Genomic DNA, 21,208 nt, shown 5'->3' with positions numbered 1-21,208 from the left:
GGAAGCTGATACAGGTGCCATTGCAGTCCGGGTCCCCCGCATACCTCTCCTTCAATTAAGGTCAGTGTATGCAGCACTGTTTCCTACCAGGCTCTGGTCTGTGTAGTTGATCGCAGTGCTTGTAATGCAGGATGTTATCTTTGCATTGTATGTGACTTAAATGCTAGCAGTGTTTGCCTGTACTTTCATTTCTGACTGTCAGCCATTTTCCTATCCCTGTTCTTCTTCTGCTACAGCCCTTGCGGTGCGGTGTTGCAGGTTGTTTATCGCAGCGAGTGGTGGTCTCATCACATGCAGGGGTCCCTGGGCAGTTGATGGTACCCCAGTGTATCCTGTTTTTCACCCCCCCAGATCTTGCAGGAGCCTGTGTGGGTGAATTTATTGTCCAAATGGTATAGCACCTGATGGACGTTTTACAGGGGAAGTCACCATTTCGGCCTTCTAAACGGCCTTTCGGGTCTCAGACGGCTAAAGATAATAAGGACATGACGTCTTGGTCTAAAGTCTATATACCTGGCCTTATACGGGCAGTCCATGCGGCTTTGGTTATTACATATCCCCCGTGGCTAAATCCACATATGCCTTCTTTAAGGATAAGGGTGTTGCCACTGTAATTCCTCTAGGGTCAGGTTGATCATTTAGAGGAGGCGTGGAAAATCCGGGTAAGCGGTTCCAGCCTCAGAAACGGTTGACCTTTTGCATACCCCTTTGCGGATAATTACTTTTCCGAATGGGAGTTACCTTTACGGATAGATTCTCATGTTACACGCCTAGTGAGGAGTGCTACGTTGCCCGTGCCCTCCAGGTCCTCCTTGAAGGAGGTTACAGATTGCAAGGTGCAAATATATCTAAAATCCAATTATTCCCTTGCTAGAGGGGCATCCAGGCCGGCTATGGCCGTGTGCTGGGGGGCCAGAGCCATGGAGTGCTGGGTAGGTAACTGGATCTCTGCACACTGACTCTCCAGCAGAGCAGGTGGATAGTGGCAAATTCTCAGAGACTTAGCCACGTTCATAATGAGACAGTCTTACATATAGCCTACTCCTTTCAAGAATCTCCTCGGCAGCAGTAGCGGCTCGGCAGCAGTAGCGGCTCGCCGCTCCCTGTGGTTGCGCTCTTGGAAAACGGACGTAGATTCCATTTGGAATGCTTTGCCTTTTATGGGACAGGTCCTGTTTGGCCCTCATCTGGACACAATTGTGGCCCCACAGGCAGCAGCTACGTCTGCATGTCTGCCATCGGCTACAGTCCCTTCGGGGTCTGGGGCTTCGTCTTTTCGGCCCTGTGAGGCCAGGGTAAGTCTAAAATACAGCTTTCCAAGACAGTCAGTAGCCAGGAACTCTGCTCAGCCATAAGAACAGGCTTGGAGTACAAGACGTCCTACTCCCAAGTTGGACTATAAGCCTTCAGCCTCACGGGACGGCCTCCTCTCAGGGGACCCCAGAGTTGGAGGCCGGTTTCTCCAGTTCACCCAGTGCTGGTGTCTGACCACCATGGACACTGGGGTAAGAGAAGTATTTTCTTGAAGGTATGTCCTCTATTCCCGGTAAAGGCCTCCCAACCGGTTTTTCGTTACAGGTCTTCTGTCAATTCAAGACAAGGCCCTGTAAGTTTTGAGGGTGTTACACTCTATGCTCCAGGCAGGAGTTATAGTACCTATTCCGTTGTCCCAAAGGGGAACGGGGTATTACTCCATCCTCTTTCTGGTACAGAAACCCCATGGGTCTTACCAGGACATCCTCAACCACGAATCCTTCAACAAATTCTTAAGGGTTCCTCGGTTCAGGAGGGGGACCCTGCATGCCATCATTCAATGGAGCCTGGGAATTTTGTGGTGTCGTTGGATATATTCAGGGTGACTACCTGAATATCCCTATTTTCTTAGCACACCAGTGTTTTCCTCAGGTTTGCAGGGGTCGATAAGCATTTCCAGTTTCTGACATTGCCCCTTGGTCTGGCCTCCGCGCCTCATGGTTTACCAGGGTCATGGCAGTTATGGCAGCCCACCTGCGGATGCAGAGGGTCTGCTTGTTACCCTATCCGGGCGACCTCCTGTTAGTAGGGTCTCCAGAGATACTTCAGTGCCATCTGCAACTGACAATATCTGTGTTGCTACGTTACGGCTGACTGATAAACCGGAAATGGTCCTCTCTGATTCCTCACAGAGGATGCTCCATATCCCAACATCTGAGGATCTTTGTGATTGAAGAAAAGATCTCTGCATTACAGGCAAAGGTATGCAGTTGCCTGCAGAGTCGCCGAGTGTCTATTCACTCAGCAATGTGGTCCCTGGGTTCTAGGGTGTCACTGTTCAACATGGTGGAGAGTACCCAGTTTCACTCTAAACCTCTGAAAAAAATTGATTCTCTCCGGATGGGATTGGTTGCCCCATAGGATAAAGTCATTAGTGCTTTCCCCGAAGGTTTGCCTCTCTCTGGCCTGGTGGCTGCGGAAAGCTCACCTAAACAAGGGGCACCCCCTTTGGGATTGTGGACAGGGTCCTTCTGATGATGGAAGCCAGTATCCGTGGCTGGGAAGCAGTGATGGGTCCACACTTGTTCCAGGGCAGGTGGACACCAGCAGATTATGCGCTTCCCATAAACAGCTGAGAACTCTGAGCAGTATTCAAGGTTCTCCAGCATGCAGGACAGGTCCTCCACGGAAATACCGTGCAGGTACAGTCTGACAACGTCATCATGATGGCTTATGTAAACCACCTAGGAGGTTCCCGAAGTCAGGCGACACTAACAGTGGTGTCCTCTTCATCAGGAGGTGTTCAATCTTCTGGTGAACAAGTGGAGCCTTTCAGAGATGAGACTCTTCTGGTAGACGTATGTAGGTCCAGTGGACCTTCCAAGTTGTGTACCTTGTCCCTCCATTATCCCTTCTTCCTCCAGTAATAGCAAGAAGGAGGCACGCTCCTGCTGATCGCTCCAGCGTGGGCCAGACGGCACTATTACTCAGATCTTCGGAGCCTCTCAGTTAACACTCCGAAGCTGTTGCCTCTATGCCCGGACCTGTTGTCTCAGGATCCTGGCTGATACCCAGACCTGGGTTGTCTGTCCTTGACAGTGTGGCGGCGGAGACTGCCCTCTTAAGGTCTAGGAGTTTTTCCAGCTCTATAGTTAACAGGGGCTCTGTCCATGCTAAGAGCTCGGAAGCTTTTATCTGCAAGAATTTACCATCAGGTATTGCATACTTTCTTTCAGTTGTGTTGCCCTAGAGGCTATGCTCCTCGGGTATTCCGAATATCCAGAGTGTTGGCTTTCCTACAGTTGGGCTTAGATAACGGTCTTCGCCTTGCTTACCTGAAGGTGCAGGTTTCTGCCCTGTTAGTATGGTTTCATCGTAGGATTGTTACTCTTCCTGATGTCCGCACCTTTGTGCAGGGTGTACATTATATTCAGCATCCCTTTGTTCCACCTGTGGCTCCTTGGGATTTGGCTGTGGTCCTTAGGGCTCTCCGAGGACCGCCATTTGATCCACTGGGCTCAGTGGATTTCAAATGGCTTATGGCTAGGACTGTATTCCTTCTGGCCATTGATTTGGCCAGTAGGATCTCAGAATGGGAGGCTCTGTCATATAGACCTCCCTTTTTCTCATCTTTCCTAGGAACAGGGCAGTGCTTTGCACTTGCCCTGGTTTTTTATCTACGGTGGTGTCTAGTTTCCACATCAATGAGGAAATTATAGTACCGGCCTTTACTTCCCCAGTCCTGTCTGTTGGTGAGGCCTCCTTGGATGTGGTATGGGCTCTAACAATTTAAGTTGACCGTACCAGTCCATTTAGGAAATCAGACTCTCGGTTTTGTCCTTTCTGGTTTCCATAAAAAGGGTTGGCCTGCCACTACGCTAACTTTGGTAGGATGGATTCACAGGTCTTCCTGTTCCATCCTCTATTAAAGCTCTTCCACTAGGTCTGTGGGTCCTTCGTGGGCAGCTCGGCGTGGCACCTCAGCGGTTCAAAGGTGATTGGCAGCCACGTGGTCATCTGTCCATATTTTGTAAGGTATTATGCTTTTGATACCTTCGCCTTTCAGGATGCTTCCTTCAGGCGGCAGATTCTCCTTACAGCACAGGAGCGTCCCCACCCTTAAAGGATACTGCTTTGGGACATCCCCAAGGTATCCTGTGGATACCCTATTGGACCCTGAAGTAGAAAATATGAGATATGGTAAGAACTTACACTTGTTATCTCTATTTCTACGAAGTCCATAGGGTTCCACAGGACTCCCGCCCTGTCGCACCTGTACTGCAGATGGGTTTTGATCTGGTCACCGGTTTCTCCGTCTCCTTCTGGTGAGAATGTGATTCCTATGTGTTCCAGACTTTCTTCTCTCTCTTTGTTCTCCTCCTTCGGCCTATGGCTTGTTACGAAACTGAATTGCCTTGGCTTGGGGGTGGGGTATAGGAGAGGGACCCTGGTGCATCCTGGGAGGCTGAAAATGTAACTCTGTGGTGTCCGTGCCTGACGTCATCACCTATACCCCAAGGTATCCTGTGGAACCATATGGACTTCGTAGAAATAGAGATAACAAGGGTAAGTTCTTACCATATCTCAAATTATTCACATTTATTCAGTGGAGCACTGGCCACCCAGCGGTGAAGCTGTGTATTGCATGCCGTGGATATTGTTAAGTCTCACTGCGCCTTACCATGCCATGCCGTGCTATTCTTACCCCCACTAAACTCTCTCAGACTACACCCAGGTTGTAAACCTGTAATAGTGGGGTTTCCCAGGTTCCGCATCACATTTTAGCACCTTGATCTGTGGCACCTGATTTTCTCTGCCACAATACCTACACTGGTATTTATAACTATACTAAACTTTCACACTTTTTCATTGCTTTCCTACTTTATCTCTCTTTTTTGTCACTAAGGTGTTAGCAACTGTATTTATTTTTTATTATATAGTATTAGGGATAAATTTACTAAGCTGAGAGTTTGGGAGAGTTTGCAAACTCTGGAGAGTTTGGGCATATTTTCCCACTCTCAAATTTAATGTCAAACTCGGGAGAGAGATCTCCTTTGCTACGGGAAAATATTGGAGAGTTAACAAACTCTCTTCAATTCACCATCAGCAAAACTTGAGAACCTTTTCACTAGTGAAGATAGGATTCTGGAATTTACCAAGCAGAGAGTTTCTAAACTCTCATGAGATGGGAAAACTCTCCTGTAAAAACTCGTAAAAAAAATACACCTGCCTGTGATCTGAGAGTTTGGCAGAAGCATACACAGATCGCTGTGATCCATGTGTGTTTCTGCCCGTAAATATAGAAAAAAAATGTAAGTATCAGAAAAAAAAATTAGATAGGCCCCCCCCCAAAAGCCTAACTAGCCCCAGGCTTGCCAGCCACTCCTAAAATTACAGGGAACAAAATGTGTAGGGTTCCACTGTAATTTAGAAACCAACACCAGGCTGCAGGGCCAGTCCAGGTTTTAAATATAGGTGGAGAAAAATTGCGTAGGGTCCCCCCTAAATTTAAAACCAGCACCTGACCCAAATTGGCCGGGCTGCAATGCCCTCAGTAGCAGTACCCCCTATGCAGTGCCCACAGTAGTGCCCCCTATGCAGTGCCCCCAGTAGTAGTTCGTCCTATGCAGTGCCCCCAGTAGTGCCCCTTATATAGTGCCCCAGTAGTAGTCCCCCCTATGCATTACCTCCAGTAGTAGTCCCCTCTATTCAGTGCCCCCAGTAGTGGCCCACCCTATGCAGTGCCAGTGCCCCTTACATATTAGGACAAAGACACACAAAAGAAACACACAATACTCACCCAAATCCCTGCTCCTGCGCCGGCCGCTGTCCAGGCATGCCAACAATGGGATTTTTCCCACCATGGGCAACAACTGTTGTCTGATTGTGATTTACACTTTTTGCACAAACATCCTTGGCATCAACATCCTCATAATCCTTGTTGTTGTTATCATCAACTACATAAATATCCTCCTCATCCTCCTCATGCAATTCCACAGAAGCATCCTCGATTTTTACGTCAGCATGTTGACTTCTTGTGCTGCTCATGCCCACATTTGTAGAGGGCACACAAATGGTGGAAGTACGATCCTCTTCAAGTACAGTATTAGAAAGGTCAGGCTCACACATGGCAACCGCGGACACACTTGGACTCTCCTCGGGGATCTGTGACTTTGAGACCATTTTAATTTTTTTTGTACCTCTTCTACAAGCAGAAGGGATTAAATCATCACCAGTCATAAATAAAGGCCAAGGCCTTATTCTTTCCTTGCCACTTCGTGTAGTGAACGGCATTTTGCCAATTTTTTGTTTCGCTAAAGCTGACTTCGCTTTAGATTTTTTTTGCTTTAACAGGGTAAAAGTTGATTTTTTTTGGCCTGACTTAAGCCCTGGTATATCGGCCTTCATAGATGATGTTGACGGTCTTTCATCGTCATCATGACTGCTTCTGGCAGCTACAAGACTGGTATGTGGATCTTGCTCTCCAGTCATGTGACTGTCCTTCATACTCACTGCAGTGTCACCAAGTAATTATAGTGCAGCTAAGTTGGGGCTAACGCACACAACCACACACAGAAAAAAAAATGGTTTGTTTTTTTTCTTTTCTTCACACTGGGGGTGTAGAGCACCCGTGAAAGAGGCAGCAGCCCTTTGACAGACAGCAGCACAACACCTTTGCTTACCTACATTGCTGACAAGTGTGGCTAACACGCACAGAAAAATATATATATTTTTTTTACACTGGGGGTGAAGAGCACCCCTGAAAGAGGCAGCAGCCCCTTGACAGACAGCATCACAGCACCCCTGCGCACCTACATTGCTGACAATGGTGACTAACATGCACAGAAAAAAATGTTTTTTATTTTTCACAATGGGGGTGAAGAGCCCGCCTTATGGACAGAGCACCGCCTGGACAACACAGCAGAACAGCCAGCCCCTATGGACTACAGCCAGCCAGCCCCTATGGACAGAACAACAGCCAGCCCCTATATATGGACAACAGACAGCCAGCCCCTATGGATGGACAGGACAACCTCAGTCACAAGACTCACAACAACAGCCAGCCAGCCCCTATATGGACAATAGCCAGCCCTTAAGCAACACAATTGTAGCCAGCCCCTATGCAGTATGCACAGCAGCACAGCACAGCTCCCTCCCTCTTCACTCTCCACAGCCAGAATGAAAGATGGCGGTGATTGCAGGACATTTATAGAATCCAAACCCGTGAGAATCAGACAGCGGGATGATGACGTTTTTCCTCGTTTTCAGATCCAAGTCAGGCAGGAAAACCTGAGCCGACTCAGATCTGACTCAGATCCCCAAAAGTTCTCAGGGAACCGAACCTGCTCATCCCTACCTGAAACCAGTGTCCTGAACCGTGCCCGGCGGCGCCCCCCACACCACCGGTCCGACGGCACCCAGGGCACGTGTAATACTCAAACCCTTCTAGATACGCCACTGGTGGTTATTACTATAGATTGTTTATCTTGCGCATGTGGATTTCTCATTCCAACTGTTGTCTCATTTATCCGATTGTATGTTTGTAAATGCTCAATTTGCAATGTTTTGTATATTGTTTGACTGTGATATATTTTATATGATGCAGTTCACCAATAAAATATTTTGAAACAAAAAAAGATGAGATGGTGAAATGAAGAGCAGTCTGCTAGACCCTGCAATCTGCCATCCTCAGCAACTTTTCAAAAAATCCTATTTCAGTATGTCCTGACCCTAAACCGGAGTTTCATAGTGAAGTCAGAAAGAAGTTGAATATTCCATTTTAACCCTTTCATTGTTCATTTAGCTATTTGATAGTAACAGATGGTTATGAAAGCAGAAATATCTATATGTACGATAAGTCATGGAATGTTTTAATAGCCACTCTTTATTTCAGATTTTAAAGCCAAATGAATTTGACATCATGCTGCAATTCTCTATCCTTAATTACCAAACAATCGAGCTGACCAATGTTATTGGCGGCTTCTACACACTTGCTTATAAACAAAGAAAACAAGAATGTATGGCTAAATACCTGGATCAGGATGGGAATATTTTAGCCGTAGAGATTTTATGCCAATTCAGAAAGCTTGTTAGTGAGGTATTCCGAGCCCCAGTGTCAGGTAAGGTTGTTTCACTTAATGTTTACATTATTCTTGTGCATTTTGAAAGTAGCATGCAACACATAATTATTAACATGAATAGGATGTGATACTTCATCTTCAGGTCATGAAATCAATGTAAGGACCAGGGTCTGTCGGGCATATTTTAGGGCAAGCACGCAGTACAGGGGGCAAGCACACAGTACTTGCCCATTTGATCAGCATAAAATCCCTTATCAACAGGCGAAAAGCCCTTTTGCTGGAGAAAACATTTAATAACATGCATCAGCCTAATAATGGGACATGGCCAGAGATAACATGAAGTCAGTACTGCTTGGTATGGTATTCCGTATGATGGTGTTACCAGAACAGATGCTGTAAAAAGAATCTCATCGAAGGGATGCAGGGGGCGCCGCGAGTGGACAGCCACAGGGGGAGGGTTAGGTTTAGGGCACCCGGGGGGGACTTAGGGTTAGGCACCCCCCAGGGAGGGTTAGGGTGATATAAACTCCTTTATCAAGACATGGATAGACAATGAAAAGTGAACATACCATTCACCAAAAGTGAACATACCATTCACCAACGGGAAGAGCACCTAGACCAGCTAGGTAGGTACATTATACCGAGTGCCGGACCACTTGGAAAATTGTGCATAATATATATATAGTTAGTGATATAGTCGGGTTAAGGGGTCCCTCTCCAGGGGTAGATGGACACCTCCTTACACACTGCAGCCAGGAAACAGCACACCAGTCCAGGGTTTTCGTGCAAGCTGGTCGGATCCAGTTTTATTGTGCAATATAAACGACAAAATAACAAAACATAAAAATAAATCCTAGCCCGTCTAGGCGCTAACTAGACAGGTTATTCCCTCTCTACAAGTGGCAGGGCCTACTGCCTTACCACAAAACACAAACACAGCACTTTCAAATATCACAGCTTCTCTGAACAAACCTCAGTGTCTGCTCTCCCCAGGGTATGTGAGACCCTGAACCAAAACCTAACAGCTTATCTGAGCCACTTCCAGGTGCAACTACTAATCAGCCTGCTCTCAGACTGAAAGGCCCAACACCTGGAATGGCCTGTGGATGGAGCCCTCCCTCTCTTCTCACATCCACACCCCCAGGACCCATTATCCGGCTTTTACCAAAAGCCAACACTTCTGGTCTGTTTGGCATAACAGACTTTTTCTGGGGGGTTTTAAAACACATATGAAAGGAATCTGGGACACACATATATGCCATCCCAGACTTCTCCAGTGCTTCTATCACATATCCCCCACCTTTGTTTCGACCTGTGGGGCGGAACAACTGCAACCCCCAAACAATAAACACGCGACAATGCATCTGCATTGTCCAGCTGGCTTCCTGGCCTGTGATCGACTGAAAACTTCAAGTTTTGCAATGCCAAGAACCACCTTGTTATTCTCCCACTGCTCCCATTGCTCTCTTTGTTCTCTGACATCCATTTCAAAGGGGCATGGTCCTTCCCATCAAGTAGTACCTGAGAGTTTCTAATGCCCACTTTATGGACAACGCTTCTTCCTCGACCGTAGCATAATTTCTCTCATGCACATTCAATTTCCTGCTTAAGTAAAAAATAGGGTGTTCTTCACCTTCTTTACTCTGGGACAGGACCACTCCTATGCCTACATCTGATGCATCAGTTTTCACAACAAACTCCCTGTCAAAATCAGGGGTCATCAGAACTGGTTGAGTACACAATGCAATTTTTAACTCCTGGAAAGCCTTCTCTGCTTCAGGACTCCATTTAACCATGACTTTCTGATTGCCTTTGGTAAGGTCAGTCAGTGGGACTGCAATGGTGGCAAAATTGGGTATAAATCTCCTATAATACCCAGTAATCTCTAAGAAGGTTCCCAATTAGAAACTTTTGACACTCAGGCTGCCACCCTTTTGGCCTCTTTTAGAGAGTGAGGTTATCCAGAACATCTTTTGGATAAAGCTCTAAGAGATGTTAGAACCATGGATAGATCTTCCCATTTACAGAACACCTATACAACCAACAAGAGATATAAGAACAATCCTACTGGAGATAACCAGGCTCATAGAGACCTGGCCTTTATCTCCAAATATAACAGCCTTTCTTGTGAGATAAAGAAAATTATCAACAAGAACTAGGAGATTTTGAAACATGATGTTATTTTAAAGACATGTATTCCAAAGAAACCTGTGGTAATTTATAAAAAGAATAAGTCTTTAAAAACATTATTGGCACTTAGCTTTCTCAAACCCTTAGAAGATTGTAATACAGCTACAACAACAACAAAAACTTGGTTACAAAACAGACCTAAGGGTTTTTTCAAATGTGGGAAATCTAGGTGCACTACCTGTCGTCATGTTTCTAACAATACTAAAACTATATATTGTATTGGTGAAGATAGGATGTATGAAATAGACACATACATCAACTGCGATTCCAAGTTTACCATTTATATGTTGAAATGCGATTGCAATTTCATATATGTTGGTCGAATGACCAGGTCCCTCAAGCTTCGCTTTATGGAGCATCGTCGAAACATCATTAATAAATATTTAAAACACAGTGTTTCACGACATTTTAGTGAAATACATGGGGCAATACCTGATTGTTTAAAATTGGTTGGTTTAGAAACTATTGCATACAATGTCAGGGGGGTTCGAAATTTTAAAAACTTTGCAAACAAGAGGTATTGTGGATGTTCAGATTAGGTTTCCTATATCCTGAAGGTCTCAACGAGGGACTAGAACTTAATTCTATCCTGTGAATGGGATTGGTGATACAGCTTCGCTAAAGGATACTATTATATCATCTAGTTTTAACAATTTTTATTTACTTTTTCATAGCCCTTATTGTTCTTTCATAATTTATACATATATCTTATTTTATTTATTTGTTGTTTTAAACAGTTAATTTAATGGATTGGGATTATTTCTATATTTATTAAAGATATATTTGATTATAGTCAATTCAGTCTTCTTTTGTAATAAACTATTTATAAGCTCTTTCTAACCATGTTTTATAATAGATTGCCTTCTATATAAATTATGTATGTATATTTTCATGTATTTTAATGTGTTGAATTGTGACTAGACACACTTTTTTATCTATTACATTTGGATACAAATGGACTTATTGGATTCAGCTGTCACAAATTAGGTTGATTGGCAGCTCTATTTAAAGTACAGTGTGTGGAGTGAGCGGTATATCCCTCTGACGAAGCCGTGGGAGGAGCCACGAGGAAACGCATAAGGCACTACCGCTGCTATTCATTCATTTGAGGATCATTGCCTAACAGTGCTGACGGCTGCACACATCGGCTTTTCATTGCCAGCAGCCAGGATTTCTTCATCTCTTGGGGAGCATTGATTACCACTCCTGCTTGTTGCATGTTAACACCCACAGCTCTAACAACCGACAAGGGTGATGGTCGCGATGGTCAAGACCATCGCGACCATCGGGGCTTACGACGAGACCCTAGGGTAGGGTCTCACTTGTCGTAAGCCCCGGAGAGCTTCTGGCTCTGTCAGAGCCGGAAGCTCTCCACTGACATCACTAGTGATGTCAGTGGGGCCTCCCCCAAACGGCAGGCGTTCCCATGGGAACACCTCCGTTTGGCCTGCCACCCCCCCGGCCCGCCTTCCAATCAACATCGACAGCTCGCCCCCTTTGGAAAGAGACCCGATAAGACCGGCGCTGTCGGTCGTAGCGGGTCTCATGCATGCGCACGAAGGAGCCGGCTCCCTCGTGCGCATGCGCACTGGACAAACATCGAGGCGGCCGTGCGGTCGTAGACCGTACGGCCGCCTCTGAATGAAGCCCACTATGTGAGTCTTCAATTACACCCAATTCCAAATTTTTTTTTATTTGTTTAGATACTGGTTCTCTTTGGGCTTCTGGTAACCTATAGGGCTTTAGGTTAATCTTAACCCCTGGGTCAGTGATTATGTCATGTTTAATGACTGTGGTTTTGCCTGGTATATCTGAAAACAAAACCCTATTTCTGATAAGAAATTCTTTAACTTTCTGCTGTTGATCTACCGACAGAGTTTTAGCTACTGTCACTTCGGGAATCAAGGGCCCTTGGTTTACTAGAGGGGCTGGGATGGCTGACAGAGCTGCTCTATCCTTCCAAGGTTTTATAAGATTTACATGGTATATCTGCTCTGGCTTTCTTTTCTCAGGCTGGTAAACTTTATAATTAACCTCCCCAACTTTTTCTAGAATTTCAAAGGGTCCTTGCCACTTAGCCAAAAGCTTATTTTCTACTGTGGGAACCAACACCAATACTCTGTTCCCAGGAGCAAAGATGCGTAACTGAGCATTGCGGTTTGTACATCCTCTGCTGTGCCTGTTGGGCCCGTTCTAAGTGCTCTCTCACTATCAGCACCACAGCAGCAGCAATTCTTTCCTGCATTTGGGAAACATGCTCAATAAGTTATATACGGACTGGACTGCCCCTCCCATGTCTCTTTGGCAATGTCTAGTAATCCCCTTGGGTGTCTCCCGTACAACAAATCGAAAGGTGAAAACCCGGTGGAGGATTGGGGAACCTCTCTTATGGCCAACAACAAAGAAGGCAATAAGTAATCCCAATCTCTACCATCTTTGTCCACTACTTTTCTTAGCATGTGTTTTAAATAGGGATGTGCAGGCTCTTATAGGTTCGAATTTGCACGCCGAGTTCAGATTTTTCCCTCCAAACATCGGGTCTCAGAAAGAGGCAAAATGTCATCTTTCATGGACAAACATGACAAAAGTCCATGAAAGATGACGTTTTGCCTCTTTCTGAGACCCGATGTTTGGAGGGAAAAATCCGAACTCGGTGTGCAAATTCGAACCTATCCGAGCCTGCACATCCCTAGTTTTAAAGTTTTGTTAAACCTCTCCACTAACCCATCGGTTTGGGGGTGATACACAGAAGTTCTTAACTGATCAATTTTAAACAGGTGGCATAACTCTTTCATGATTTTGGACATAAATGGGGTACCTTGGTCAGTCAGGATTTCCTTATGTATTCCCAACCTGCTAAAGGCATGGACTAATTCTCTAGCAATGGTCTTTGTTGACGTATTGCGCAATGGTATCGCTTCCGGGTACCTGGTAGCGTAATCCATTATCACCAGAATATATTGATGGCCCCGGGCAGGCTTCATTAACTGTCCAAACAAATCTATAGCTATTCTTTCAAATGGAACCTCAATAATGGGTAATGGGACAAGTGTAGTTTTAAAATACGGTCTTGGAGCAGGTTAGTGGCATTCAGGGCAGGATGCACAATAGTCAGAAACCTCTTTATGGACCCCAGGCCAGAAAAACCTTTGTAAAGTTCACTCAGTGTTTTTTTTCTACCCCTAGGTGACCTGCAGTTATGTGACATGAGCCAGGTCTAACACGGTTATTCTAAATGCCTTTGGAACTATTAATTGTTCCACAACATCTTCCCCTTTCTTAGTCACCTGATACAAAAAATCCTGGCATACTGCTATGTGAGGATATGACAATGGACTATCAGGGTCTACGGATTTACCATCAATCACTTTTACATTTTCCCTGGCTTTTACCAGAGTAGGATCATTTAACTGCTCCACGGCAAAGTTCTCTTTTCTGACTTCAAGATCAGGCAGATGATCAACTGGCTCAATAACACTTCCCATTTCAATAGGAGGCACATCACTTGGTGAGCCACCATCATTCTCAGCATTCTCTGGTTCGCCAATCATGCTAGAAAGGGGAACATCTCAGACACTGAAGAAACTCCCTCTGTTACTGCATTAGTATCCTTCTCAAATGGGTCGGGGTTATTTACTTCTATAACAAATCAGCTTTCCCACAACTTCCAGAAGTGAGCAAAGTCTCTCCCCAATATTGCATCATACATCAAGCCATGCACTAAACCCACAGAGACTATCGGGGAACCACATTGTGTTTCTATGTTCACCTCTGCAGTAATATAATAGCGAGTATCCCCATGTATGCAGGTCACACCAATAGTTTTCCCCTTATGCTTCAAGGGGTTCACCAGTTCAGGTTTCACAAGTGTAACCAGGCTACCAGAATCTAACAGAGCCTCTACCCAGTTGCCTTCTACAGTAACTACACACATTTGCTTATCTGTCTCAGCCTGTCAGTCAGCAGTACAGGCTGGCTGTGCAAAGAAAGACACTCTGTGATTGACGTAAGCAGTATCACATTGCATAGGTTCAGAGTAAAGTGAACAATTAGCAGCAATATGGCCCAAACCACCACACCGGAAACATTGAATCTTACTATTATCAAGTCTATTATGGGGTAGGAACCTTCCTGGCCTGGCTGGCCTACCTCCAGGTTCCAAGCCCACAGTCTTAAGTACATTCCACCGCCCAGCACGCTTCTCCCCTGGAACAGTCTTACCAGTGATCACGGGAGATCGCCGTTGTGGAATTGGGGCTCGGTGGGGCACACGCAACAGTTCCTCAGCTGCCACATACCTCTCCAGCAGTTCAATCAATTGGTCTGCTGTTTTAGGGTCTGCATGCCTCACCCACTTGCGCAGAGTTGCAGGTAGAGGCCGCAGATATCGATCCATAATGATCCTTTCCACGATCTGTGTTCCTGTTAGAGTCTCTGGCTGCAACCATTTTGTGGTAAGATGGACGAGATTATACTTTTGCGAGTGTGGAGGCTTTTCTGCCTGGAACTCCCAGCAGTGGACTTTTTGGGCGCGAACAAATACTGTGACTCCCAATCGAGTTAAGATTTCCTGGCTTCTCTAAGCATTTACTGATGCCACCTTCATGGATTCCATAAAACAGAGGTTGACATCCAAACAACAAATTGGCGTCTGTCTCTTGCAAAACTTTTCCTCTTGCTGCAGTTTTCCATGTGTCTGCCTGCATTCTCAACCACACAGCAGCTAGGAAACAGCACACCAGTCCAGGCTTTTCATGCAAGCTGGTCGGAACCAGTTTTATTGTGCAGTATAAACAACAAAATGAACAAAACATAAAAATAAATCCTAGCCCGTCTGGGCGCTAACTAGACAGGGTATTCCCTCTCTACAAGTGGCAGGGTCCACTGCCTTACCACAAAACACAAAGACAGCACTTTCAAATATCACAGCATCTCTGAACAAACCTCAGTGTCTGCTCTCCCCAGGGTATGTGAGACCCTGAACCAAAACCTAACAGCTTATCTGAGCCACTTCCAGGTGCAACTACTAATCAGCCTGCTCTCAGACTGAAAGGCCCAACACCTGGAATGGCCTGTGGATGGAGCCCTCCCTCTCTTCTCACATCCACACCCCCAGGACCCATTATCCGGCTTTTACCAAAAGCCAACACTTCTGGTCTGTTTGGCATAACAGACTTTTCCTGGGGTTTTTTAAAACACATATGAAAGGAATCTGGGACACACATATATGCCATCCCAGACTTCTCCAGTGCTTCTATCACAATATATATACACACACACACTTACCTAATAGCTTATTTAGGCAGCGTCCCATCTTCTCTCCTTCAGGGTTCAGGGTCAGCTGTCACATTGGATCTTTCTCCCAGAACAAGCTGAGGGTATGCTACGCACTCTGTTTATACAGCAGCCTGTGAAGATCTACAAGACAGCCAGAGCAGAGGGATCTATTCAGATCCTATTGGCCATGTCTCCTTCCTTGCTTACCTCCGGCGGCTCTGGGCTCCATGTAGATCCTCATGTGTTGCTTCACATCAGCAGCAGTGGCGGCCTCGGGGGAAGGGGTGTCCGTGTTGCGCTAGGACGGACACCAGCCAGGAGACAGGTGAATGGAATTGGTGGACTGCAGGGGAAGGGTGCTGAGACGGAGACCGGATGGGAGAGAGGTAAGTGGCACTGGTTTATAATGCCCACATGAACTTTTGGGTTCATATATGTATCTGTAAATCTGGCTAAGATACTGGCCAGTGCCTCCCCAGCCATTTACCTCACCGCACGTCACTGATACTGAGAAGGTGAGGAGCTGTATCCAGTGCTGTGTGGGTGTGTTCAGAGCTACATGGGCATGTACACTCCTACACTATCAGACTCACAGTCTTCCTAAATACATAAAAATAGAAAAATTCCATAAGTTTGTGAAATATATTAGAAATACAATTTTTATACTTATGATCTATGGTGATAGTGTGGCCAGCTAGGTCAGCTGGTCGTCATCTGCCATATGATGGGCCTATTTTTATGTGAAATCCTAGAACTGTAGCTCCATTCTGGTAATTTCTGTCTGTATGTAACCACTTTCAGCAACACGTCTGTGTTACTCCAATAACAAACCTATACTATGCTACATTTGCATCTGATTATCCAAACCCCTGTAACTGTCCAGGAACCTAAACATAGTTCTAATACACTTCTTTGTGTTTGCATTTGAACTTGTCCTGCGACTCTGTATGAACACCATTGAGATGTATTAACGGAGCAACTCAGACGCCATGTACAGATGAAAAACATCAGTCCATTGTGTCACACATCGCCACTGCGTCTGACTAAGAATCAGGCCCATAATGTTGTATACTATGCTAAAAGTGACTGTAGAGGGTGCAGGTATTGCGCTTGGTGCCCAGCGGCTTAGGGGGCCCACCAGCCCAGCAAGTAACCCCCTGCATCTTGCCAATTTTTTTATTTTTTTTACTTTTTGGCCCCAAGGTCCAAAGAGACCCAGAGGTCCAGCAGGCACAAAACGGGGCCTTGGCGGTGGACTTATTGTTCCAGCCTCCAAACCGCGGCTGCTGGGACCAATAGCCACCGCCCAGCCCTAGCTTCCTTGTAGCCTGGCTCGGGCAGTGCTGGGCTCTTCCAGGAGGATCAGCATGATCTTTAAGTCAAAATGAAACTGACAGGAGTAACCAGTGCTAGATACTAATTTTCCTTTTTTTTTTGTGGATAAGACTTCTCTTTCCTTTCACATTAGTTGGAACCACACTTACATTAGTGTTCCAGCAGGAGTGCATGTAAAGGTATCTTTGTGAGACTAAAGCTGGCCATACACGCTACAATTATCGGGGCGATCCGTCGATATCCGCGGATCGTCCTGATAATTGCAGCGTGTGAGCGGGACTACCAAGAGATAAATATTGCTGTGTCGGGCATGCCGGATTGTCCAGCATGCCCGTCCAATGCGATATTTAACAGGTAAACTGTCGGTCGCATCTGACTGTGTATGCCCTGCTCCGGCTGACAGACAGACATTTTCTGTGTACCTTCACATGGAAGGAACAGGGAAATGTTTCCTTCCCCAGGGGCGGAGCACCGATGTTGGGCTGATACACTGTGAGAAATTTCACAGTGTATGCCGAGGACAACTGCGGCTGGCATGCTGCCAGATAAAATGTCTGTCGGTCTCACAGGCATTGTATCTGCACGTGTATGCCCAGCTTAAGTCAGGATACGACGTAATGAGAGACAGATTCCCCCATCTGAAAAAACACTTACATTCTATTTCTATCACGCATGAATCAAAAGGTTTCTTTGTGCTTTTAATCTGGATACAATGTAGTGCAATAAAAGACTATTTCCTCTCAGAAAGACACTTACTTTCTTATTCTATCTCGAATGCACATCAGGGTTTCTTTATATCCTAATGCACGGTTGATGCTAGATCCTATGTGGTGAATGGACCTCTGTGACGTATCAAACACGTGACCGCTGCAGGAGGGCTGGACCGCTCCTGTGGTACCATCCAAGTGGGCATAGAGGGGGAATAAATATTTGTGGCAAGCGTAGCGAGCCACCGTGCCCGAAGCGTGGCGAGCCCGCGAGGGGACACTGTTGGTCACTCGTTAGCATCCCTGCCCCTCCCCCTTTCATGCCGGGTCACGTGGGTGTGACGTCACAGGTCCATTAGAGCTCTCTAGTCTAGACCTAACCTTGAATGCACTGCGACTTCCAAATGAGATGAAATGAAGGCCAATGTAATTCCAAAGTTAATAGCATACACAACAGGTGTATGGAATAATCACAGAATTTATTCAAACGGATAAAATAATCCACAATATAAAATAAATAATTGGAAATTGAAAAAACTTCCAATCAGTAAACATCCATTTGTAGAAAAAGTCACGCTTGTAAAAAACATAAAAACATCCGATACATACAAGAGAAGGAGATTAATTGATCATCCACCTCCGGTTGTGCCGTGCAAACACACCGCTTAACATCTGTGCTGCAGATCACAGATGTAATTGAGGGTGAAGTACGGCTTGCTTCCCCCAGATGGTGTCCTCCTCAAAGTGTCCAAGGCCAGTTTGCACGGAACAACCGGAGGTGGATGATCAATTATACCTCTTTTCCACCAATATTGGACATGGTTCCAATCCTGGTCAGACCCAGGTCAGACCCATTAACACTGCACCTACGATCTGGGTTACTCCCAGGTCAGCCCTGTTCACACTGAACTCAATTCTGCCCTTCTAAACCTGTGAGGTCATAAAAAGTGGGAGGTGAATGCTCCACAACCACCAATCAGCTCATTTTACACATGACCCAGGTCAGATAACCCGGGTTGCACCATTTACACTGCACCATTACCCAGGTCCATCCTGGTTCCAACCCTGGTAGCTACCTGGGTTGGATTGCTGGGTCACTTGACCTGGGTTATTTTTCAGGGACCCTTTTACACTGAGCTGCGACCCAGGTAGACCCAGCAAAAACCCAGGTTTTTGCTCTGGTGTAAAAGGGGTATAAATCTCCTTCTCATGTATGTATCAGATGTTTTATGTTTTTTACAAGCGTGACTTTTCTCTCTTGAAGAACAGCGCAGATTTCATTTTTAATCAGGCACCGGTCGCAAGCCAATAGGAACTCGCAGACCTGCAGCCACTGCTAATTGGCTGCTGGTCCACTGCTAATTGGCTGCTGGTCCACGAGTTACGTTTGGCTAGGCGACCGGCGCCTTATTAAAAATTACAACAGCGCTGTTTTCCCATGGCTGCGGCTGCATACAGGTGCTGGTGGAAGGACACAAGGGGGAGGTGAGATTCTCCCAGCGCGACACAGGGAGAGTTGCTGGAGGGGGGTGGCATAATAGCCAAGGTAAGGGGCAATACTGTGGGAAATAAGACCTATAGACAACGCATACTGCACTACTTTGAGAGTTGTCATGAATCACAAGTCTCCCAGTTTACCAGTAACGAACTTAATTAGAGCTACGTTGATATAATATAGTTAATTAGATTAGAGAAGTGAGCTCAGAATACACACATAATTGTGTCATTTGTATTCTGCTACCTACCTGTCACTTATTTTATATCTGAGTTTTTTTTTTATTTTTATAAAATGCATTCACCTCTACAGTACATGGAGCCCTAAGTGTGCTAAGTGCTACACACTACTAGTGGCAAAGTGGTGGCTTGTAGCATGTATGGTGTAGGTTTATGCTGCACTGACATAACTATACATATATATGTATATATTGTTATACCAGGTTTGCACGTACATTTAAAGAAGAAAGATCGTTCAAGTCCTGCAGTAACTCTTCTCATTGAAAAAAATCCTGGAGTTATATCAGTGGACCTGGTTCTTGCCCTTAAGCTCAATCAGCCATGGCCTGATACAACAAGAGACGGAATGAAGATCGATAGCTGGCTAGGCACTAAGGTGAAACAAGAATATAGGAGAGAACCATTCTACATGGTACCTAAACAAGCAAACTTGGGACACGAAAATAAAACAGGTAACATTTTTTATCAGTTTGATTGTCTGAGTTCCCTACAATACTCCAATGTTAACTGAGTTTTTTTTTTTTAACTGGAAATTTTTTTGTTTCTATACACATATATTTTATTATGTAAGTAGTTTTATCTTTTCTTCGATTTCTTCCAATATGTATAACACAATGAAAAAAGGCCAGGGCTCAGAAACCTGAGTACAGTAGCTCAAATCCTGGGCTGCATGACCAGACAACACCACACTGCTCTTTTTCAGTGTGAAGGCTGAAAACACCAATAAGTGCACAAAATATAGACCAAAATCACGGTGCTGTGCTTTTGCACCAGGTGATATCAGTGATATTGGTCTGATTGTTCTGTTTCATATTTCTTGCCTAACAACAGAGATAAAGTCTCCGCCATGCATGGATGACATGAGACCATATAGGAGCTACACTCTGTAGCCGAGAGCAAACGCATCAATGCAACTCAGTCACATCTGCACTTGCGGCTGAAGGGATGTAACTGGGTGGAGGGTGCTTCTATGTCATGTTGTTGAAATAACGGTGTTTGATTTGTTATGCATATGTAATATACTCCTGTTCTCAGACAGATCTCTGGCATCAGAGATAGGACGGGTGCAATTCAGGTTATAAAACCAAGCTTATTGATGGGCCGCATAGATAGGTATTTTTCTCAGCATACTACAGGAAAATACCAATAAAATTTTTCTCCATCTATTCCAAATTTAAAAAGGGCAATAGAAATACATGCAAAATCAGACTTGTTTTGCATGTAGTAATATTGCCCTTGTAAATCCAGCTCCCAAAGCCACCAAGAATCGTCAGCTTTGAAAAACAATCTTTAGTAAATATATGCTCCTTGGCTTAGGGGCATATTCAATTGGCAGCAAGGTTTTGTCCACAAAAATCAAACCGACCTTGCGCCCAATTTTGAATTACCACGGCTATGCGCGCTCCCGATACCCGCGGTATTCAATTTTAAAAAATGCACGCAGGGTTTTCAGCACTGATTAGTAATTAGATAGACAATGTCTAGATAGAAACCAGATGTTATACAGGCAAACGGTCGACAGGGACAAAAGGTAGCCATGGAAATGGTCGACACACAAATGGTCAACACGTGATTTTTTTTTTTCTACACCTAATCTTCACACTAACCTTCCCCTTGGTGCCTAACCATCAGGGTAGGTGTCCGACCCTAAGGGGTAAATTTACTAAAGTGAGTCTTTAGAAATGGAGATATTGCCCATAGCAACCAATCAGTTTCTAGCTATTATCTTCTAGAAGGTGCTAGTTAAATGTTAAGTAGAATCTGATTGGTTGCTATGGGCAACATCTCCACTTCTAAAAACTCTCACCTTAGTAAATTTACCCCTCACAGTCCCTTCTAGTGCCTAACCCTAACCCTAAAAAACAAAACAAAAAAGCAATGTGTCGACCATTTGTGTGACACCCATTTCGT

General features: G+C 45.2%; 1 protein-coding gene across 1 annotated transcript in view; it reads left to right on the top strand.

Annotated features, from left to right (window-relative positions):
* The window catches only part of LOC148542088 (cyclic GMP-AMP synthase-like), a 52,572-nt gene that overhangs the window by 13,743 nt on the left and 17,621 nt on the right, over positions 1–21,208 (top strand). Inside the window, exons 2-3 of the mRNA XM_088470522.1 lie at positions 7,868–8,093; positions 19,501–19,749. Coding sequence (XP_088326648.1) covers positions 7,868–8,093; positions 19,501–19,749 — 475 coding nt within the window. The remainder of the gene's footprint in view (positions 1–7,867; positions 8,094–19,500; positions 19,750–21,208) is intronic.

This window comes from Taudactylus pleione, unplaced genomic scaffold (genome assembly GCF_031769625.1).
Source record: "Taudactylus pleione unplaced genomic scaffold, aTauple2 ptg000015l, whole genome shotgun sequence".
NCBI lineage: Eukaryota > Metazoa > Chordata > Amphibia > Anura > Myobatrachidae > Taudactylus > Taudactylus pleione.
The sequence above is the reverse complement of the archived record's forward strand: the minus strand, read 5'-3'. Positions and strand labels throughout refer to the sequence as shown.